The sequence below is a fragment of the Triturus cristatus genome, chromosome 3_2 (genome assembly GCF_964204655.1).
Source record: "Triturus cristatus chromosome 3_2, aTriCri1.1, whole genome shotgun sequence".
Taxonomy (NCBI): Eukaryota; Metazoa; Chordata; class Amphibia; order Caudata; family Salamandridae; genus Triturus; species Triturus cristatus.
The window spans coordinates 1,077,009,450-1,077,028,200 of record NC_140584.1 but is presented as its reverse complement, the minus strand read 5'-3'; the positions used below and the strand labels follow the sequence as shown (position 1 = coordinate 1,077,028,200).

Below are 18,751 nucleotides of genomic sequence, written 5' to 3'. Positions count from 1 at the left end.
GATCCTAAGCCTGCTCTGAGGTGGGGGTTTTGTAAAAAGGGGCAAGTTATGTTCATGAGATCTGGAGGAAGGCCTTCCGTTAACTCAGCCTTCCACGGAAAGCACTTGTATCTAGTAACAACCGAAGGCTCTTCAGCCTGTATCTGGAAAGTGCAGTTTTGTAGGGCATGAACATGTGAATGGATGGCTTCTTTACCAGTATTGGCAAGGTCAATAGGTCCCATGTTAGCTGCCACTAGCCTTTAGGCTTTGTCATGGTTTATTTTGTTTTGTCATGGGATGTGCACATCTTTTTTGTTGGGGAAGCTGTGTGGCCATTTTTAGTCTGAAAAGGTAAATATAAAACTGTGGATAACTGCAAAAATATAGGTTGGGCTTCAAAAAGCATGCATGGTCATTGTCACCCCCGGCACTGATTGTGTTCTCTGTGAAAAAGAAGAAGGCAGTTACTCTCAGTGGGCTGACCCACTGCCTAACCCTGGGCGTAGTACTATGCTAGTTTGCACTACTACGCAAAATGCATGTAGCACAGTGCAAAAACTGTGCTACAACACATAGCAACAATATCAACAATACCCATAAATGCTTTGCTAAAACACTTTTACATGCTAAAAAAGCATTTAACAAATTCACAAAAGTGAAGTGTGAATGAAAATATTGGGCAATGAGAGAAGTGATGATTTTGGGGTCCCCCCGAACCTAGGGGGAGGACCAAGCAGATGCCTTGAACACAAAGAGCATATCATGCTGGTGAATGATTCAGTGGTGGTCCCTTCCTCCTAGGACCACCCCAAGCACAGTTATGGGCAAAAACACAATCCCAACCAAAGGCCCTGCAAAGCATTATGGGACGAGATTAGCAGTGGGTAGTGAATATTATAGCGTTGAATATCAAATAATTCTACAAAGAGCTACAGTTCAACTAGTCGTTACTAGATGTCCCTCACGAGTCAAATGCAAAAGCATTGAAATTATTATTACATCAAGCTGCAGTTCCACTAATCATTACTAGATGTCCCTCACGAGTCAAAATCAAAAGCACTGAAACTCTTTCATAAGTACATTTATGAAAATCAAAAGGTCTTGGCCAGTGCCAGACCTAAAAAAAAATGGACACGTATTCACCCTGTAAAGTAATGTAAAATAGCCAATTGAGGATACAATACTTTATTCTGTGACCCGCCATCCAACATCATGTAGAGTGATATAAGACTGCAATGTAAAAAAAATGTTTTTCTGCATAATTGATCTAGTTTGAATATTGAAATTTATGTGGCTTGATACTAAGAAAAAGAGTCAATGTGGCAATCAATATATTATCTTTTTCAATGCAGTGTATTTTTGTAAACAATTCTTCTGATAGCAAGGTAAATGGAAGTATTCACAAGATTCTTCATTCATAGTTTGTGTTCCTGCATACTTATATGCAGCTCGATTAACAAAGCAAAGATTTGAAAGCTTAGGAATCTTTCTCCTATAGACTTTGTCCTGTGTTTAAAGAATAATTCAACTTTAATGTGCTTCACAAAGATACCAAGAGTCTGATGAAAATCTACCATCAACAGTCATGGTTTTCCAGGAGAATAAAGACTTTGCATAATGTTCTCGTGTGGAAAACCCAATTTAGTAACTGGTTCATTAATTTCACTTTTTATGGTCTGGCTTGACAGCACAGCTGTCACCATCCAAGTATGTGAGAATCATCCAGAGAGGGTATTTGGCTCTGCCCATGTGTTGTGAGCCAGAAGTATATGTTATGATTGAGCAGAAAGTGTGTGCTTCCACAAAAAACGTGCTTGCCCTCCACATAGCTGGTACCATTTTGCTTATTTATCCAGCTGCCTGAGCCTGAACTTTCAGGAGCACACACATGATATTGTAAGGATTTTAAAGTGTCTTAGATAACTAGGTAATTTATGGTGTTTTTCTCTGATAGCAGCACATATGGGAGGAAGGCAATTATTAACCTATTGCTCAAGCTTGCTCAAGCCTGCAAGCACGTACCTTGCTAAATGGAATTTCACAGATTACTGTACTAGGCAAGGGTTTTGATCATCTACCAGGGCAAAATGTGGAGATAGAAGAGATGCACTACAGTAATCCTTATCAGGTTGCATTAGGAGAGATGATACCTTGCTTTGTCGACTTAATCTTGAATACATTTCTACTTCTATGACTATATGTCTGATGGGTGCCTTGTGGAAAGCTTAGGCTCAGTGTAATGGGCCTACTTTGGTTAGGCAGACAGGCCAATAAAAAAGGCTATAGACCTGATTGTTTTTCATGAAAAGTTACAAGGAAGGTAGTTGGCCTGAAACATTAATTGTGAAAAGCATATGTTAAAGCCAGTGGGCATTTTAGAGTGAGTTGGTTTTACTCTGTAATAAAGCTGACAGATGGGCTTTAGTTGCATGGAATCTCCTACATTAATTTAAATGGCAAGGGTTTTGGTTAGGGTGGGCGGGAAGCTCTGCTCCACTGGCAGAGTTCGTGGAGTTTTAACACTCAGTGCTCTGCTTGGAGCACAGAGTTTACAAAACTCCGCCAACCACCAGCGGAGCAGAGTTTATCGGTGCGCTCGCCCATGAGAGTAAGAAAATGGTTGCCAGCTGAACACATTTTAAAGAAGTGAGCGCATCAGTAGAGAAGTGCAACATGGGAGAGTGGGTAAACAAGGCCCCATTGATGACAAGATCCAACATTGATCAATCAGAGTCAGAAACAGGGAAGATAACAGGATGAAAACAAGGTGGGTGCTTGGTGGGCACTGCAAGGGAGTATTTGTGCTGTGTGAATGCCCCTACTCCGGCAACTGATTGCAACCGAAGCCGTAGCACCCACCGTCACTGTATACCCGCTTCAAACAAGCTGACGGCATGCTGCAGAATGAGGAGTATGGGAACCATCCATCCACAGTGGTGGCCGAGGAACAAGAGGAGCAGGATCAGCTTAATGAGGAGGACAACTATGAGGAGGATGGCTATGAGTCCCAGCCCAGGAGGCTCAAGAAGACTGACAAAGATGGCAAGCAGGCAGCCTACGAGGCCCCCAATGGCAACGAGCAGCAAAACCACCAGGTGAGTGAGGTCCTGGGGGTAACGGTGCCATGTACCTTTAGTAAACACCCTGGCCTGAGGTTGAACAAAAGAAAGGTTGCTGCGGCTGGTTCTGTGGGTGGTACTGCTAAGGGCAGATCGTACTGGTAAGAAGAAAGAGTAAATGGAATGGAGGTGTTCCGCTTTAATGAGTGGTTTTGAGGAGGAGTATATTATACACAATATTGGGTCTGTTCATATTTGAGGATTATCTTTGGGAAGCGTTGACCTGGAGATCGTTAGTTGGCATTCTCAATTCTCTGTCTGGATATTGTAGAGGTGGCCGAGCAATACTTTGCCAGCTCGCGGAACTCAGCAACATTTTTGGTAACGCCATGGAATCCTGCGGAGTGAAACTCTGTGAGCTCTGCTCAGGCCTTGTTTTGGTTGTGGCTATGCCCTCTGCTGAAATTAAAAGGGAGAGGGTGGAACAAGGAGCTGTATATAGGTCCAGTGGCTCGTGCTCTTGAATAGTAGATAAATCACTAAGGAGAGTCACTGTCCCTGAGAGCAGAATTTGAGAGAGATCGTTTTAGAAAAACAGAAAGGAGTCGGAGAGACTTTTACTTGATGCCCTCTTTCTCAGCAATCTGACTGTGGGGGACTTACCTGTGGCAACATTAGGGGTTTTCGGCCCCCCAAAACTCTCACCAGCCAAGGGGACTTTATCCCCCAACCAGTGGTGCACCAGGAGTCCCCTTTGCAGAGTGGTTGAGAAAGGGGCAGGGCCTCCAACAACATCTCAGCAATCCCTCGGTGGGGGACTTCCCTGTGGCAATAATAGGGGTATTGGTCCCCACGACCTTCAGCAGTCAAGCGGACTTCTTCATTAGGGGTGGCCGAGCACTACTCCGCCCGCTAACAGGAAACTCAGCGGAATTTGGCGGAGTTTTTTGGCAACTCCGTGGAATTCAGTGGAGCAAAACTCTACAAGCTCCGCTTAGATACTATTTTGCTTAGGCAACTGCAATTCTCTATGCATTTCCCAATTTTATGACTATATACCTCATGGTTACCTTGTGAGAAAGCTTATGCTCAGTTTAAAAGACTGTAGTTGGTCATGGTGATAAGCCATGATCATACCTAAGCTTAATTGGTGTACAAGGAAATGCTTTGCCAAATGTCACAGTTCTGCTGTACTTCTTATTAAACATTATTGCAAAGGCAGTACACCTGGATTATTTATTGGGAAAAGCAAATGGTAGAGTCAGTAGGCTTCTAACATTGGATTGTTGTCACATTATGTTATAGGTCACAAAAAGGTATTTTGCTACATGTAACATTATAGATTAAAAAAGGGGCGCGGGTTATGGTGTTGGTCATCCACTCTTACATACCAATGGAGCAGAATTTCACTGTGATGATTCTTTTTAGGGCCTACTAAGAGAGGTTACAAATTGTTTTACCTAGCCTAAATGTGTATAAATGTGTAGTTTATAAAATTGTATGCCTTATAACTGCCATCTTATGTGCAATTCTGTAGGCCCAGGTTCTATAAAGGGCCAGTATAGGGTACAGGCCTTACCAGTTCACTAGAAAAAGTTATGTCACCTTTCCTTGGTGTGATCTGTTCGAAATGAAAAGTTATAACAAAGCAAGTAGACCATACTTACTTATTGTGAAAAGAATGTGTCAAAAGCAAACAGGTTTTCAGGGTGGATTATTATTACACTGTGCTAAAGCCTGTAGGTAAGCATTTTGTTACATGGAATCTCACAGATTAATGTAGTGGCTTTTGGTGCAGGTGATACACCTGAACAACCGACAGGGATAGATGATTTGCACTATGGTAATTCCTACTAGGGTCTATTGGTATGGCTTTTGTATTTTTTGACAACTGTATTTTGCACGTTTTTAATTTTAGTACATTGTACTTGACGGTGCCTTTGGGTAGGATTTGAACCAACACAGTAGGTCTGAGTCACTTATGGTGACATGCCCATGATAAAGGATGTAGGCTTGATCTTTTCTAATGAAATGTTACAATAAAGGCAGTAGGTATGACACATTGTTAAAGCCAATAGGCATTTAAGGGTAGATTGTTAATACTCAGTATTAAAGCCTACTGTTAGGTATTTTGGTACGTGTAGTCTCACAGATTACCAAAGTAGGAAAACATGTGGGTGTTGGTTACCCCTTCTGACAGACTGTGGGTATAGAAGATTTGCACTGTTAGAATTATTGTTAGGCCCTTTTATAAGAGATAGTTTTTTGCTTTGATAGCTGTAATTTAGCAGCTAAATAATGTCATGACTATGTGATTGATGGTTGCCTTTTTAAAAAAAATCCTGCTTTTAACAGGAGTCCTTAGTTGGTTATGGTGATAAACCACAGATAACAGCTGCAGGACAGATTGGTTCACTTGGAAAAATATTTCTGTTGCTATCAGTCAGATCTGTTTATTATGAAAAGATCTGATAAACACATTAGGCGTGACATATTGATGGTAAAACGTGTATGTTGAGGCATTTATGAGTGGATAGTTATTTCTCGGTATTAAAGCCTACAGATATGTATTTTGTTACGCAAAATGTCAGATTACCTTTGTAGGGAATGATTTAATTGTTGGTTACTGCCTCTGACAAACCCTAGGGAGAGACAATTTGCACTGTAAGGATTCTTGCTAGAATCTCTAAGGTGTCTACAAGGATCTTGTTTTAAAAAATCACTATATAAAACATACATCATTACATACAAATTTATATCCATATAGATTCATAGAGTGCTTTTGGGTCCACTCTGTGCTGCCATTTTTCCTTTTGAGTGTCATTTACATTATACTTCCCCCCATGACAGCAAACTTTATGGGGTAATGGCTCCGTCTGCATAAGTTGTCAACCCTTTTGCCCTATGAATAGTAGAATTTTCTGATCATGGGTGTACATCCACCCGAAAATGAATCTACTTATCTGGGCTGATTGGCAGTCTTTTAGTATTAAATTGTCTCAATTCATAGTTCCCCCTTTATTTCTTTGTGTCACACATATTTTGTTTGAATGTTTCTTAAGAGGATACTGCAGCTCTCCAAGTGATTTTAACAGGTTGCTTGCTTGCTCTCATTTCATCTACAGAGAGCATCATTCCATGGTGACACCATACATGCTGGAAGTATGAGTGTGGGGGGGGGGGTGCTGCAGTCTCCCCCCAATACCCATGCTGGAGTTAGAAAGGTGAATGACTAATAAAGATGCCTTTACATTTTGTTTTGATCTTGTCACATTAGCCATGGGCTCAAAGATGTAGGTTAAATATCAGGCTGTGTTTTCTGGAAAATTGCAGCTTATACTTTTAACATGGTGGCCCCCCTTGACAGAGCTTACTTAAAAAAAGCAGCCCAGAAATATGATCTGGACAGAGGCATGCCAAAAAAGATTTGACTCCCTGAAGCAAGCCATGTGCACAGCTCTTGTGCTCAGTGCCACTGACTTCTCCCAGGGGTTTAGGGTCCAGGCGGATGCCTCAGAGCATAACATTGGGCCACTACTTTCACAGCTCAATTAAGAGGGCCTGGATCAACCTTAGCCGTCATCTTCGGGAGGATACTCCCCAGAGAACAGAGGTGGAGTGCAACAGAAAAAGAATGTTTTGCTGTGGCCTGGGCACTGAAGAAGCTGTAGCCATACCTGTCTGGCACTCACATCCTGATTCGGACAGACTACAGGCCCCTCGGGTGGCTCTTGCAAATGAGGAATGAAAATCTAAAATTGATGAGTTAGCCCATTTCCCTACAGGGGATGAACTTTAGGGTGGAACACAGAACAGGAGTAGACCACGCCAATGCTAACAGTCTGTCCGGATTCTTCCACCTTAGTGAAGAGAACTCCAGAGAGGTTGGGTAGCTCTCCCCACTTTCAGCTAGTGGGCACATGTGCTAGATCTGTCATCCTTAGGGTGGTCTTCCCCCAACATTTTGCCTTTGCCTCCCATTTATTTCTATATCTCTTTGTTGGCACTAGCACTCTGCACACTTTACCAATGCTAACCAGTACTGGTGGCTCAGAGCCCACCGGGGGCTGAAGACTGGGGAAAAGATATGGACTGCTGTATGGTCACAGAAAAATCTGTATATGTAGCCTGGGGATGCCTGAATAAATGGATGCAGGTCTGGGAAAAATGCAACATACACAGAGGTGAGATTTGTGAACCTCCAAGATCAAGTGAAGATATTATACATGGGACCTGAATATGTCTCAATGGGGACTGAAAGTATTGTTTGTGACCATCAAGTCTTCAGTAATATTTGAAATGTAATAATATTGCCATTGTATGTGCACCGTGATAATTTCATCAATCATGCCTTGATTTCAATAAAAGGATTAAAAAAAAAATGCTAACCAGTACTAAAGTGCATATGCTTCTCCCCTAAACTTGTTAACAAAGGTATGTACACAATTGACATATTTATCTTACTTGCAAGTCCCTTGCAAAGTGGTATACCATATATCCAGGACCTGTAAGCTAAATGGTACTAGTGGGCATGCAGCCCTTATTATGACACCCACACATATAGCCTTTTCCAACCCGTCTAAGGCCTGTCATTGTGGGCCTTGTGTGCAGTTTACTACCACTATGACTTGGCATTTAAAACCACTTGCCAAGCCCTCAACTCCCCTGTTAGTGCACACAAGTCAACCCTAAGGTTGGCCCTATCTGAGACTAAGGGCAGAGTGCTGTGTAACTTACAGCCATGACATGTACTTTTATGCTTTGCATGTTCTGGCAGTGACAAACAGCTATATTTTTCACTACTGTGAGGCCTATTCCTCTCAAGGGCTAGCATTGGGAATTCCCCTTTACATTTTTAAGTGGTAATTCCTGATCAGAGAGGGGTAGCTTTATTATGTTTGATATGGTTGGAATAGTAATAATAAATCCTCTTTAATGGTAAAGTTGGAATTATCACTACTATTTTAGAAATGACACTTTTATAAAGTGTTATACCAAAAAAAGGGGTAGGACTCTTTAAGTCAAAAAGGCTGAGCCACATTAAATTTGCACAAACACACAATGATGAAACTGACTGATCCTTTTTGCAACCTCATTTTTTTCGTGAACACTATACTCAATAAAAGTGAGTACCATTTATTTTTCGAAAATCATGAAAATACTTTTGTTTTTTAGTCACACAAAGAAGTTCAATCCAAACAAATCATGAATGTCTCCCTCCCACATACATAAGTTAATACACAGCACTGGATTCAAATACCAAATTACAAAAATACATCTTTAGAAAAATACAAAAATAAACAACAATAAATCAGTTCAGATTTTTCAATGTCCAAACCAAGAGCTGAAAATGAGTATGATATACATGACACTATAATGAATTCATTAGCTCTTTATCCATGGACGGTGCACCCCACTTGCTTTGGCCGTCAGGGTATTCCTAACCTGGACCCTTATGGTTTTTTTTCCTGAGCCTCGGTTGAGTCCAAGTCCCAAGATGGCTGCCACCATTTCCTGGTTGAAGTGCTGGCAGTCAATTAGATCTCAAGATGAGATCTGTCGGATCTGTAGAGGGTCAGAGTGCCTAGATATCTATAAATCTTTTTTCTTCAATAACTCCAAAACAACTAACTAGATTTACACCAAATTATGAAAAGGGCTCTTCTGGATTAAGAGCTAGCTTTCTGCTAAATTTGGTGCAATTCTGGTCAGCGGTTCGGGCTGTAGTCGGGTCTAAAATCCTTATGGGAAATCACATGAGGAAACCCTCTTTTTCTTGGCCCTCGCTTGATGAATCACCCTATTTTTTCCAGACAGCAGCTGAAGTGACTGTCATACTAGTTTTGAAAATTTTGTGAAGATTCACCAAATGGCACCAAAGTTATTAGGAAAACAAAAAACACTTTTCCTATTGAAACTAGGTCCTAGCTAGAGAGAGCTAGAGAGAGAGAGAGAAAGAGAAAGAGAGACGTGCGCTTCTGTAAATGTAATTAATTTACAATGTGCTAAACACTTTCTGATTCCTCTGGTAAACTGGACAACAGTTCTAAGGGTTTTGACTTGAGAGAAACGGGTGGTAAAAACACTTTACTCGCAAATACCCATTTACTTCTTGAAAGCTGCCCTGTAATGGCTTTGAGTGGTAACCTATAAGTGAAAGCTTGCCTCTGCCTCAGCGGTTCGGGCTGTAGTCATTTTCAAAATCCCTATGTGAAATTGCATGGGCAAAATGCATTTTGAGACCCACTCTTTTTCTCAGCCCCCGTTTGATGAATCACCCCGAAACGTCCCAAACAGCAGCTGACGTGACTGGCATACTAGTTTTGAAAGTTTCATGAAGATTCATCATATGACGCTAGAGTTATTAGCAAAACAAAAAAGGCTTTTTCTATGGAAACTCAGTCCTAACAAGTGAGAAAGAGAGAGAGAGAGATGTGCGCCTCTGTGAATGTAATTAATTTATGATGTGTTTCTCACTATCTGTGTCCTCTGGTACACTGGACAAAAGTTCTACGGTTTTTGAGACAAACGGATGGTAAAAACACTTTAGTCACATATACCCATTTTACTTCAGGAAAGCTGCCCTGTGAAACATTGCAGTCTTGCGATGGCTTCGAGTAATAGCCTATAAGTGAAATCTTAACTCTGCCTCCGTGGTTCGGGCTGTAGTCGTTTCCAAAATCTCTATGGGAAATTGCATGGGGTAAATGTATTTTGAGACCCCCTCTTTTTGATGCCCATTTGGTTCAATTGACCTAAAGCAAGATGTCAACTGAAAGATTGGTAAACTAATGCCCAAGAGAAGAAACCATGGGCCTTATTTAATGTTCGGTGGGTGGGGTAATCCATCACAAATGTTGCAAATGTCTAGATCGGCATACTACTAGTGGATTATAGTCAATGGCAGTTGAAACATGGCAGACAGCACATCCACCACATTTATGGTGAAGTATCCTATCCTTCAAACTGTAATTAAGGCACTTAGGACCTGATTATGAGTAAGCCTTGTCAGATGCAACAATTATCGCATCTGATAAAAACATCAAAGTGTTCAGAATTCATCGGATCCAATAATTGGTGCATATTCAGAGTTTTGGGGGAATAATATGTGAACTTTGGTGTTTATCACACCAAAATCTGCATATTCTAGTAAATACCTGGTCTTTCCCCTTTCTTAAATTCCAGCAGGTTTGAGTGGTTTGAGTGGTTGAAATTTAATGAAGGGCGACATCGTTAGTCCAACTGGTAATTACCGGGTGTGATGACCACCACACAACTTGTAATTGAGATAATGTAATGGGCGCTTGGCCTGATTACAAGTTTGGAGGTGTGGCACTAGGTCCGCCCGCCTCCACACCGCCAAATCCGTGGTGAGGCCACCCGCCAACTTAAAAGTTAAACTTGTGTCTGTAGGGCTTTTTTTATTGCTCCTACAGCGGTGCCTTTAAAAACAGGCACCGCAATGGAAACGCCAAAGACAGTTCCAGCGTGGCATGGACTGTAAAGTCTATGCTGTGCACGAACTGGTGTTCATGCACATAGGGGGGCACCCCGTGTGCATAAACAGGTCGTGAGCCACCAAGGGGGCCCTCTAGGGCCCCCATTGTTTCCTCTCTGCCATGGTCAATCAATCGATCAATCAGGGTTTAATAGAGCGCGCTACTCACCTGTGAGGGTCTCAAGGCTCGGGGGGGGGGGGGGGGGGAGGGGCTCCGGATCAGTCGATGAGCCAGGTCTCGAGGTCCTTCCTGAACGTGTGCAGGGTCGGGGAGCGTCTGATGTTCACAGGGAGCTCGTTCCAGGTCTTGGCTGCAATGTAGGAGAAGGCTCTCCTGGCTGTAGATGCGGGGGACCTCTGCCAGGGTGAGGTCGGTGGAGCAGATGCTCCTCTTGGGTACGTGGAATATAGATCTCTTGTTGAGGAATTTGGGTCCGATGTTGTTGAGTGATTTATAGGCGTGGGTGAGGAGTTTAGAGGTGACCCTCTTCTCGACGGGGAGCCAGTGGAGGTCTCGTAGGTGTTGGGTCATGTGTTTGTGACGCGGTGTCCCGAGGATGAGTCTGTCTGCGGCATTCTGGATGATTTGGAGGTTGTGTAGAAGGGTTCCATTGATACCAGCGTATAGGGCATTGCCTTAGTCTAGTCTGCTGGTTATGAGTGCGTGGGTGACGGTTCTTCTGCAGTCGGGGGGATCCATTTGAAAATCTTGCAGAGGATCCGTAGGCAGTTAAAACTGGTGGAGGTGATGGCGTTGATCTGGCGGTTCATGAAGAGGGAGGAGTTGAGGATGATGCCGAGGTTTCGTGCGTGGTCTGTGGGGTGGGCAGGCTCCCTGAGGGCAGAGGGCCACCAGGTGTTGTCCCAGGCGGAGATGCAGGGTCCGAGGATGAGGACCTCGGTCTTCTCAGAGTTGAGCTTCAAACAGCTGTCTTTCATTCAGGCTGCCACATTCTTCATTCCATGGTTTACATGGAATAGGAGCCTCAATGTAAACCCTGGAGGAGAGGAAACTCATAATATGGTTGGTGGGACCACAGCGGTCCCGCCAAGTGTAATGCGGCCCCTTGACCGTTGCTCCAATTCCAGGGAATGGCGGTTCCCTGGCTGTGGTCCCATGGCTGTCCGACCACCTGACTCATAATCGGGTGGTTGGAAGACTGCGACCGCTGCGCCCCCGCGAGTCTTGTGGTCCATGGACCCAGTGGCATACCGAAACTTGAAGGCGCCCTCTGGAAGGTCCATGGGGGCCCCTCTCTGGCTTCACCAGGAGCTCCCAGGCCAGGGTACTGTGCTGAGGGGGCCCCCTGGGGTTTGTGGCACCCTGTACCATGGGGGCTGCAGGGGCCTGTGTTACGCCACTACATTGACCGCCAGACTCGGAAATAACCCCTAAGTGTTCTGATGAGTGGGACTTATCTTATAACACTTTTGAATACTCCCACATCAGAGGATTCCATTAGCATGCAATATTTGCCTGAACTTCAAGCAGAATGTGTATGGTTGGCTCCACATAACCTAACTGGGGGTCTCCAACCTTTTCTGTAATAGGACCTACTTATGTTGCACGAAAATCATCCAGAGCTACTAATATTAACAGTATTGTAATAGTGACAACAGACAGAATTACATTAGTAGCCACCATATGCAAGATTACCAACATTGATCACCTCTGTGCTTTATAAAGGGTTGTCAGCATAAAGGATTTGTGAATTTAGGGTGCTTCTGCATGAGTAACAAACATGACATCCGTAGCCACAATGCCTCTGGCACCAAAGTAATAATGTTCAGAATAAACCTCCCAAATGCCACATGATTTATCACTCCAAAATCAGTTTTAAATATATTTTAGGAATGGCCATTTTCTATACGCATCAACGTATGAATTCTGAAAATACAAACATTCTTGTCTCCAATTCACACTCTCATTCTTGGTGTCCATATTAATTCAAGCAAACGAGAGCTTCTGATGTAGCCGGCTGAGCTGCACACAGGAGAGCTACTTGCAGGTAGCTGGAGAGCTACCAGTAGCTCACGAGCTACTCGTTGGAGAAGCCGTAGCGACATAGGCAACTTCCCAACCTTCTGTAACTGACACAGGAGACCCAAGTCTGTTTTCCAAAATGGCAGTGAATTTACAATAATTAGTGAAATTAGAGAGAGAGTCTTGTTTGTCAACCCTAAACTGGACCGCGGTGAGGCTGACAGCGCAGTTTGATAGGGTCAGCTGGTGTTTCCAGATCATCCTCTTAGAAGTCCTTGATAAAACAGGAAAGCTGAAAATGATGGTTGTCGAGCCGCAATCGGTTGGATGATTGAATGATAATGAGGTGACGTCAATAAAATTAACTGGAAAAGGTCTTCGGGGTACAACTGAAAAGCCGTCTTTTTCTTAGCTGTCCATCGTTGTTTGAATTATCCGAATAACTGCCCAAATCATTTAACCAAGCCCAAAATATTAAAAGTGACTTTACACTTGACCAATCTACAGATTTGTTGGAAGATGTCAATGAGGAGTCTACATTACTTTGATAGTCAACTCTATCCTGCCCAATGTTCTCACTAAGGTAAAATAACATAATTTGAGCCCAAGGTAGGTAGACAATCTTCTCTCAGGTTAGAATTAACTGAATTCTGCACTTCCATTCCCATTCTTTCCTGTTCCCCTCTTCATTCCCCTGATATGTTAAAATTGAGTTTTTTTAAACTATATTAGCATTGCAGTTACATGTTATGTCTGTCGCTTACTACAGATGATTGGAAAGGGCTCTCCGGTTTATTTCAAGTAAATTATTACTTTCAATCAAGGCTTAAGTAAACTTACAAGGCATTTCTGATGTTTAGCAGTTTCTGTTACATGCTGTAATGCAGCCATACGTTAATATTTGTACCCAAAATCTATTTTAGACATAAAAACATTCCTATAAATAACTGCATGGATGGCCCTTGCTGTTGCATTTTATACAGCCCCAAACGTTGTATAGGAGCAGCAACGCTAGAAGAAGCTGAACAGTGGGAGTCGATGTAGGAACTAGAATCCATTGAGAAGGTTTGTTTTACCTGTACTAACCTTGAAATGCTCTGCTTTATTCCTGGCAGTGACGTAGTAAAAGGTAAGACACGAATAAAATGCAGAGAATTACATTTTGCACAGGACCTAAAAATGCAGGTGTTGTCATTGCCTCATATGACATACTCGTGACGGTAGTGAAGATTATACTGGAAAATGAAGTGGCAAACATCGCTGAAAATGTACCAAGATGAAATATTAAATTCCCACTGCTCATGGAAATGCCATGGGATATTTTCTAGACGCCTGCACTTGTCCAGTCTTGTACAAAGCCTATAGTCGCACATATACCTAAAAGTAAGTTTTTATACCAACCCTTAACCATTTAAAGCATTGGATCATGAGACATCATTTACTGTGGCAAATTGCAAGGTTCTTTGCCACTGCTTTTAACCCAAACGTGATAACTAAAGCCAATGTAGGCACCTAGGCAAACTCTTAGAAGAAGAGCTTTTCAGACTTGCTTTAACTTGGAATGTTGGATACAGGTTCACACCCTACTAGATTGGACCCAAACTTCCCCTGTCACTACATCAAACTACATGTTGATCCATCAAATTCAGCGCTCTGAAGTATCCAAAGAGTTACACCAAACACTCTACAACATAAATACATACATTAGATAGACATTTATTCTTAAGAGGTTGCAACTCTATGCGCAGTGGCGGCTGTAGCATTGAAAGACAGTATGCAGTCCTACCATTCAGTTGCCTGTAGACTATGTCCTCCAGGAGTGACAACCTCTTCAGCACTGCCTCCTGGACAGGACTGGCCCCATGGCTTGTCAGGTTGGAGACCTCTGACCTAGGGTGGATCTCGTGGAAGGACTCCCCACTCTTCGGCGTGATGGGTCTGCACTTGGCCAAGAAGAGGACAAAGCCGGCCACGGCTATCAGATTGAGCACCAGCAAAACCTTCACCCTTCTCAGAGAAGCCATCAAACTCCCGATGTGGCTCCCTCAACTCCTTCCTGCAAATACCTCCTGGGCTGAGGCGCTTCTTGGACTCCCTTCCGCAGTGGGAGTGGCCAGGTAAATACACATACCTGTGTTCAAGGGATTCCTCAACGGTGATTTGTGTGAACACACCAGTGACAGGTCTGGTGGTACCAAGGTCACACATTCAGTAGAAGAGCAGCAGGGCAGCTTTGAGACTGGGAACAGAGGGGTGCTTTGAAATGCTCATCAGAACTTCTGAAACTCACTCAAGTGCCAACCTCTAGCTCACCCCTGGACCGAGATGAACTGAATGGGATCCTACTTGTTGTGAAACATTTTCCAAATGCTCAAAATATTCAGAAAACCGTGTTAAATGCCACCGTTGAAGATCAACACCTACTCAGGCGACACAGACAGAGGTTTGTTCTGTCACTGCTGGAATTAAAGCAAACAGCTGCAGTCAGTGGGCTGACATGCCGGTGCATTCGGAGCAGGAACCGAGGAAGCGGAGATGCGTTTAATCACACGTATTATTCCGCCGAAGCAGTCCTGGCAGGGTGTAAACACCTCCCGGTACTCTCCGCTCACAAGGAGGGGGCTCCCAGCAGGGCCAGCTCAGTCATTCGTTTGCAGCAGGCGAGTCACCCTCGCAGCCTGTGTGTTTTTGGGAGCCCTCTTGTTTCAGGCAAGTGGGACAGCTGTGCAGAGAGCTGCGTAGTCCTGGCAGAACCGCGCTGGAAGGAAGACCAAAAGATGTGGGCATCGTCCCAGCTTCGGAATTCCTCGACATTGGGGGTGTAAAGTCAGAGCCGACGGAGAGCAGCAGCTTTCGTGGCGAGCATCCTGCTGCACGACCGAGCGCGCGCTCCTGGGTCCGCCGGCAGACGCGACAAGTGCAGCTCCTGAAAGTGACTAACGGAGGGAAACTGACAATGCGGCAAAGATGCGCTGCCGAGAGCTCAGCCAGCCGGTCCCCGCATCAGCATCTCACTTGAGTCCGGCCGGCTGCTGGCGTCGGCTGCACACACTGCACCCGCCCTCCTGCCCTTGCCTTGCGACTGAGGGGGTTAGTGTGAAGAGGCGCCCCCCGAGGGTGGCAGGTGATCAGGTCAGGAGGGTGCCCTTAGTCTGACCCAGCGGGGGCATGTCTCTGACCCTCAGCGCATCCTCGCCGTTCCACCTTCCCATCTCTGCTCGGCGGTCATTTGTAAGCGGAGACATCCTCCGGTGTGCTGCCTGAATCCCTTTAGCATGGCTACACACGGGCTGCAAGGAAAATCTGGGCAGGATTATGGACACGGGTGCTTAGAAGTGACGGCTTCTTTCTTGATAAAAGGAAAGTACTGCTTTTGTACAACGCCTGCTGTTGCAGCTTCATAGCGCTGCAAATGGTAGGCGCTTCTATTAGCCTTCGCAATGATGGTACTCTATGTATTGTCCTTGAAAGGATGAAAGGCTCGATTGATCCTTCTAAGGTTCAGACATGTGGCCTCCAGGTTGCAGAACTCTTACCAGAGCAGGTTCATTAACAAACTACGCTACTTTATCTCACCTGGTGTCTGTGACTTAGAAGCATTGGTGAGAAATTCCATAACTCTTTGAAAATGAAAAATCAATCACATGGCTTGACCGGTGAAAACGCTGCTATTAAAAAACTCCAATGTGGGAGCGTAGCCTGCATGTGGCTTGTAATAGCAAAACGGGCATTTTATTCAGTGCTCGCGCCAAAGTGGAATGTCTTTCGTGCATGTAAAATAAGTGGTGTAAATCGATGGTACTCCTTTCATCCCCTGCCCTCTCCAGAGTAAATGCAGAGATGTGCAAATACAGTCTCTGCCGCCGGTGTTCAACCCACTGAACTACCGCACAGGTTCAACAGTCAAGGTTCTGATAAGTGAGAGGCTGAGCTGTGCAAACACACCTCTGGGAGCACATTGGGGTTAAACACATATTAACAATATCAGAAGCAGAGATATTCAGCAGGAGCCACGGTGAAGTTTGTCTACAAATAATGAGCATGTGTTGCAGCTCAACTCTCTCAAGGCGTGGATTTAAGTTTTGTTTGTTCAAGGATGTGACCTGTGTCGGGGCACTTGTACGGCTTTCCTTGTGCCTACTGTTCGTAAATTGCATGTGTCTTCATTATTGTGGCCTTTGGGTTATAATAAGTTCAGAGAGAGTACTTGTCTGGTTTCAGAGGCTTGGATGAACTTTTGGAACAGGTGTCTAGCACCCAGGCTGGGTTTGCACAGAATTCAAATCATTTTCGAAGAGGCTGGCATCTTTGTGCCTCTCTAGGGCAGTGTTGTTAACCCTTTGGCTTATGTGGAGCCCCACTGAATCATTACTGACATCCGGGGCACCCCACTGAATCATTTTTGGAATCCAGGAACCCTCACTGAGCCATTATTGGACGCCAAGGACATTTTGATGATTTGAACCTCAAAACAATACACAAAAATACAGAAACAAGTACTCATCAAACAAAAACATTTTCTTTAATTTACAAACAAATATGAAAAATCCAGTACTTGAATTAGGATCAGATACTTTTTATTGTTCAGTTAATTAAATGTAACACAGTTTAATCACTGAATAATGCCTCATCAATAAATAACATCTGAAAAAAAACATATTCTAACAGTTAAACACCCCCAAAATTCATTTAATAAGCCTAAAAATAAGAGATAGTTAAGCTCCATAGCGGTAATCGACAACTGCAACCTGCCAACTTATCAATATAAACGAAATACCTTTTTCCAAGTCGAGGCTAATTAGGGAGGCTCCAATCTACAATTCTTACAGTTCATAAACCTTCTTGCTTTAACTTAGTGTTATTACACCTAAAATGTATCTAATAGCACTATTTATGGTTAAGTGACAATTTGTGCAAAATAGTCGGAAAAGTACAATGTGCCTTTGATAAAATACTTTTTCATTTTAATATTAAATTATAATCGCAATTAAAACCACCAGTCATACATATCAGCAAAATTATTTGTTCAGAATAAAACAAACACAATGTGAATAGGCCTCATATACACAGCCTATAACACTGACAGTGGCCATTACAACTCACACTTTGCAAGTTTGGACTCAGCAGTGGACATACATTTAAAACAAATTCTGCAAAATATCAAGTCTCCCCATGGAGGCAGGCTATAACTGCTTGACGACATGTTCGTATAGTATTTCTTATAAAAAAAACTGTCTCAACAGACTTTTGCGCTCTTCCATTAGAGCTGGGCAGAAGCAACCGATGTGACAAACGTCTTCCCTGTAATAAATGCAAAGACGACATGATGTCTTTTTAGACAATCTCCTCCACAACGGTGAATTAAAACGAATTAAAACAAATTTGCAAATCTCCAAGCCGGAAGTGCAGCAGCTTTAATTTTGGTTTTAATCCATTGAACCCTCCTAAATATGACTGGAATTTTAAGGGGCCATATGAACCAATATCCATCCATGCATGGGCTCTTTTAGCTAACACCTCTCTATCCATTAAAGATGAAATCTTTTTTGCTGTTACATTTATAACTCTATTAAATGCAGTTTGAGAAAGGGTTAAAGCCCAAAGCTCCCTTACCTTAAAAGTTGATAGGGCAAAGTTAAAATATTCATGTGCTGCAATATTTCTATCTACAAACAACAGGGGAAGCCCTAGAACCTGAACCAGGGGTTAATAAACACTGTAATTCAACCAATGGTTCAAGTAAACCACTTGAAATGAAAATAATTTTAGAAGTTAGACAAGGGAAAAGAACCCTCCCTGAGTGAGAAAAGGAGAAAAGACACACCGCTACTCATGTACAAATAATTTCTTTTAAATGTCAACAATGTCTTTTAGTGCTAAAAGATGTGGCTCTAATCCATGAGGACACAATTGTTTTTCCGTGAGTTTTTGTTCTGTTCCGAACCCTGTTTTTGTATTTTCCCTCCGCCACAATTTGTCTGTTTACATCTGTTATTATTTATACTTGTAATACTGTCTGGGTAACTGTGTGAACGCCATTATTGTTGTATATATGTGTCATTTTCTGATATGCTTTGATTGAGAATAAATTGTTGAGATTTAAAAGAAATTATTTGTACATGGGTAGCGGGTGTCTCAATAATTGGTAACACCTTTTTATCTCCTCTTTTTGACTTTCCGCTCCCTCTTTTCTCAGTAGGGTTCTTTACCCTTGTCTAATTTCTAACA

At 43.1% G+C, this 18,751-nt stretch overlaps 1 protein-coding gene across 1 annotated transcript in view; it reads right to left on the bottom strand.

Annotated features, from left to right (window-relative positions):
• GALNT17 (polypeptide N-acetylgalactosaminyltransferase 17) overlaps positions 1-15,719 on the bottom strand; it is a 1,717,045-nt gene extending 1,701,326 nt beyond the window's left edge. Inside the window, exon 1 of the mRNA XM_085649814.1 lies at positions 14,310-15,719. Coding sequence (XP_085505940.1) covers positions 14,310-14,547 — 238 coding nt within the window. The 5' untranslated portion in view covers positions 14,548-15,719. The remainder of the gene's footprint in view (positions 1-14,309) is intronic.
• Positions 15,720-18,751: the final 3,032 nt, after the last annotated feature.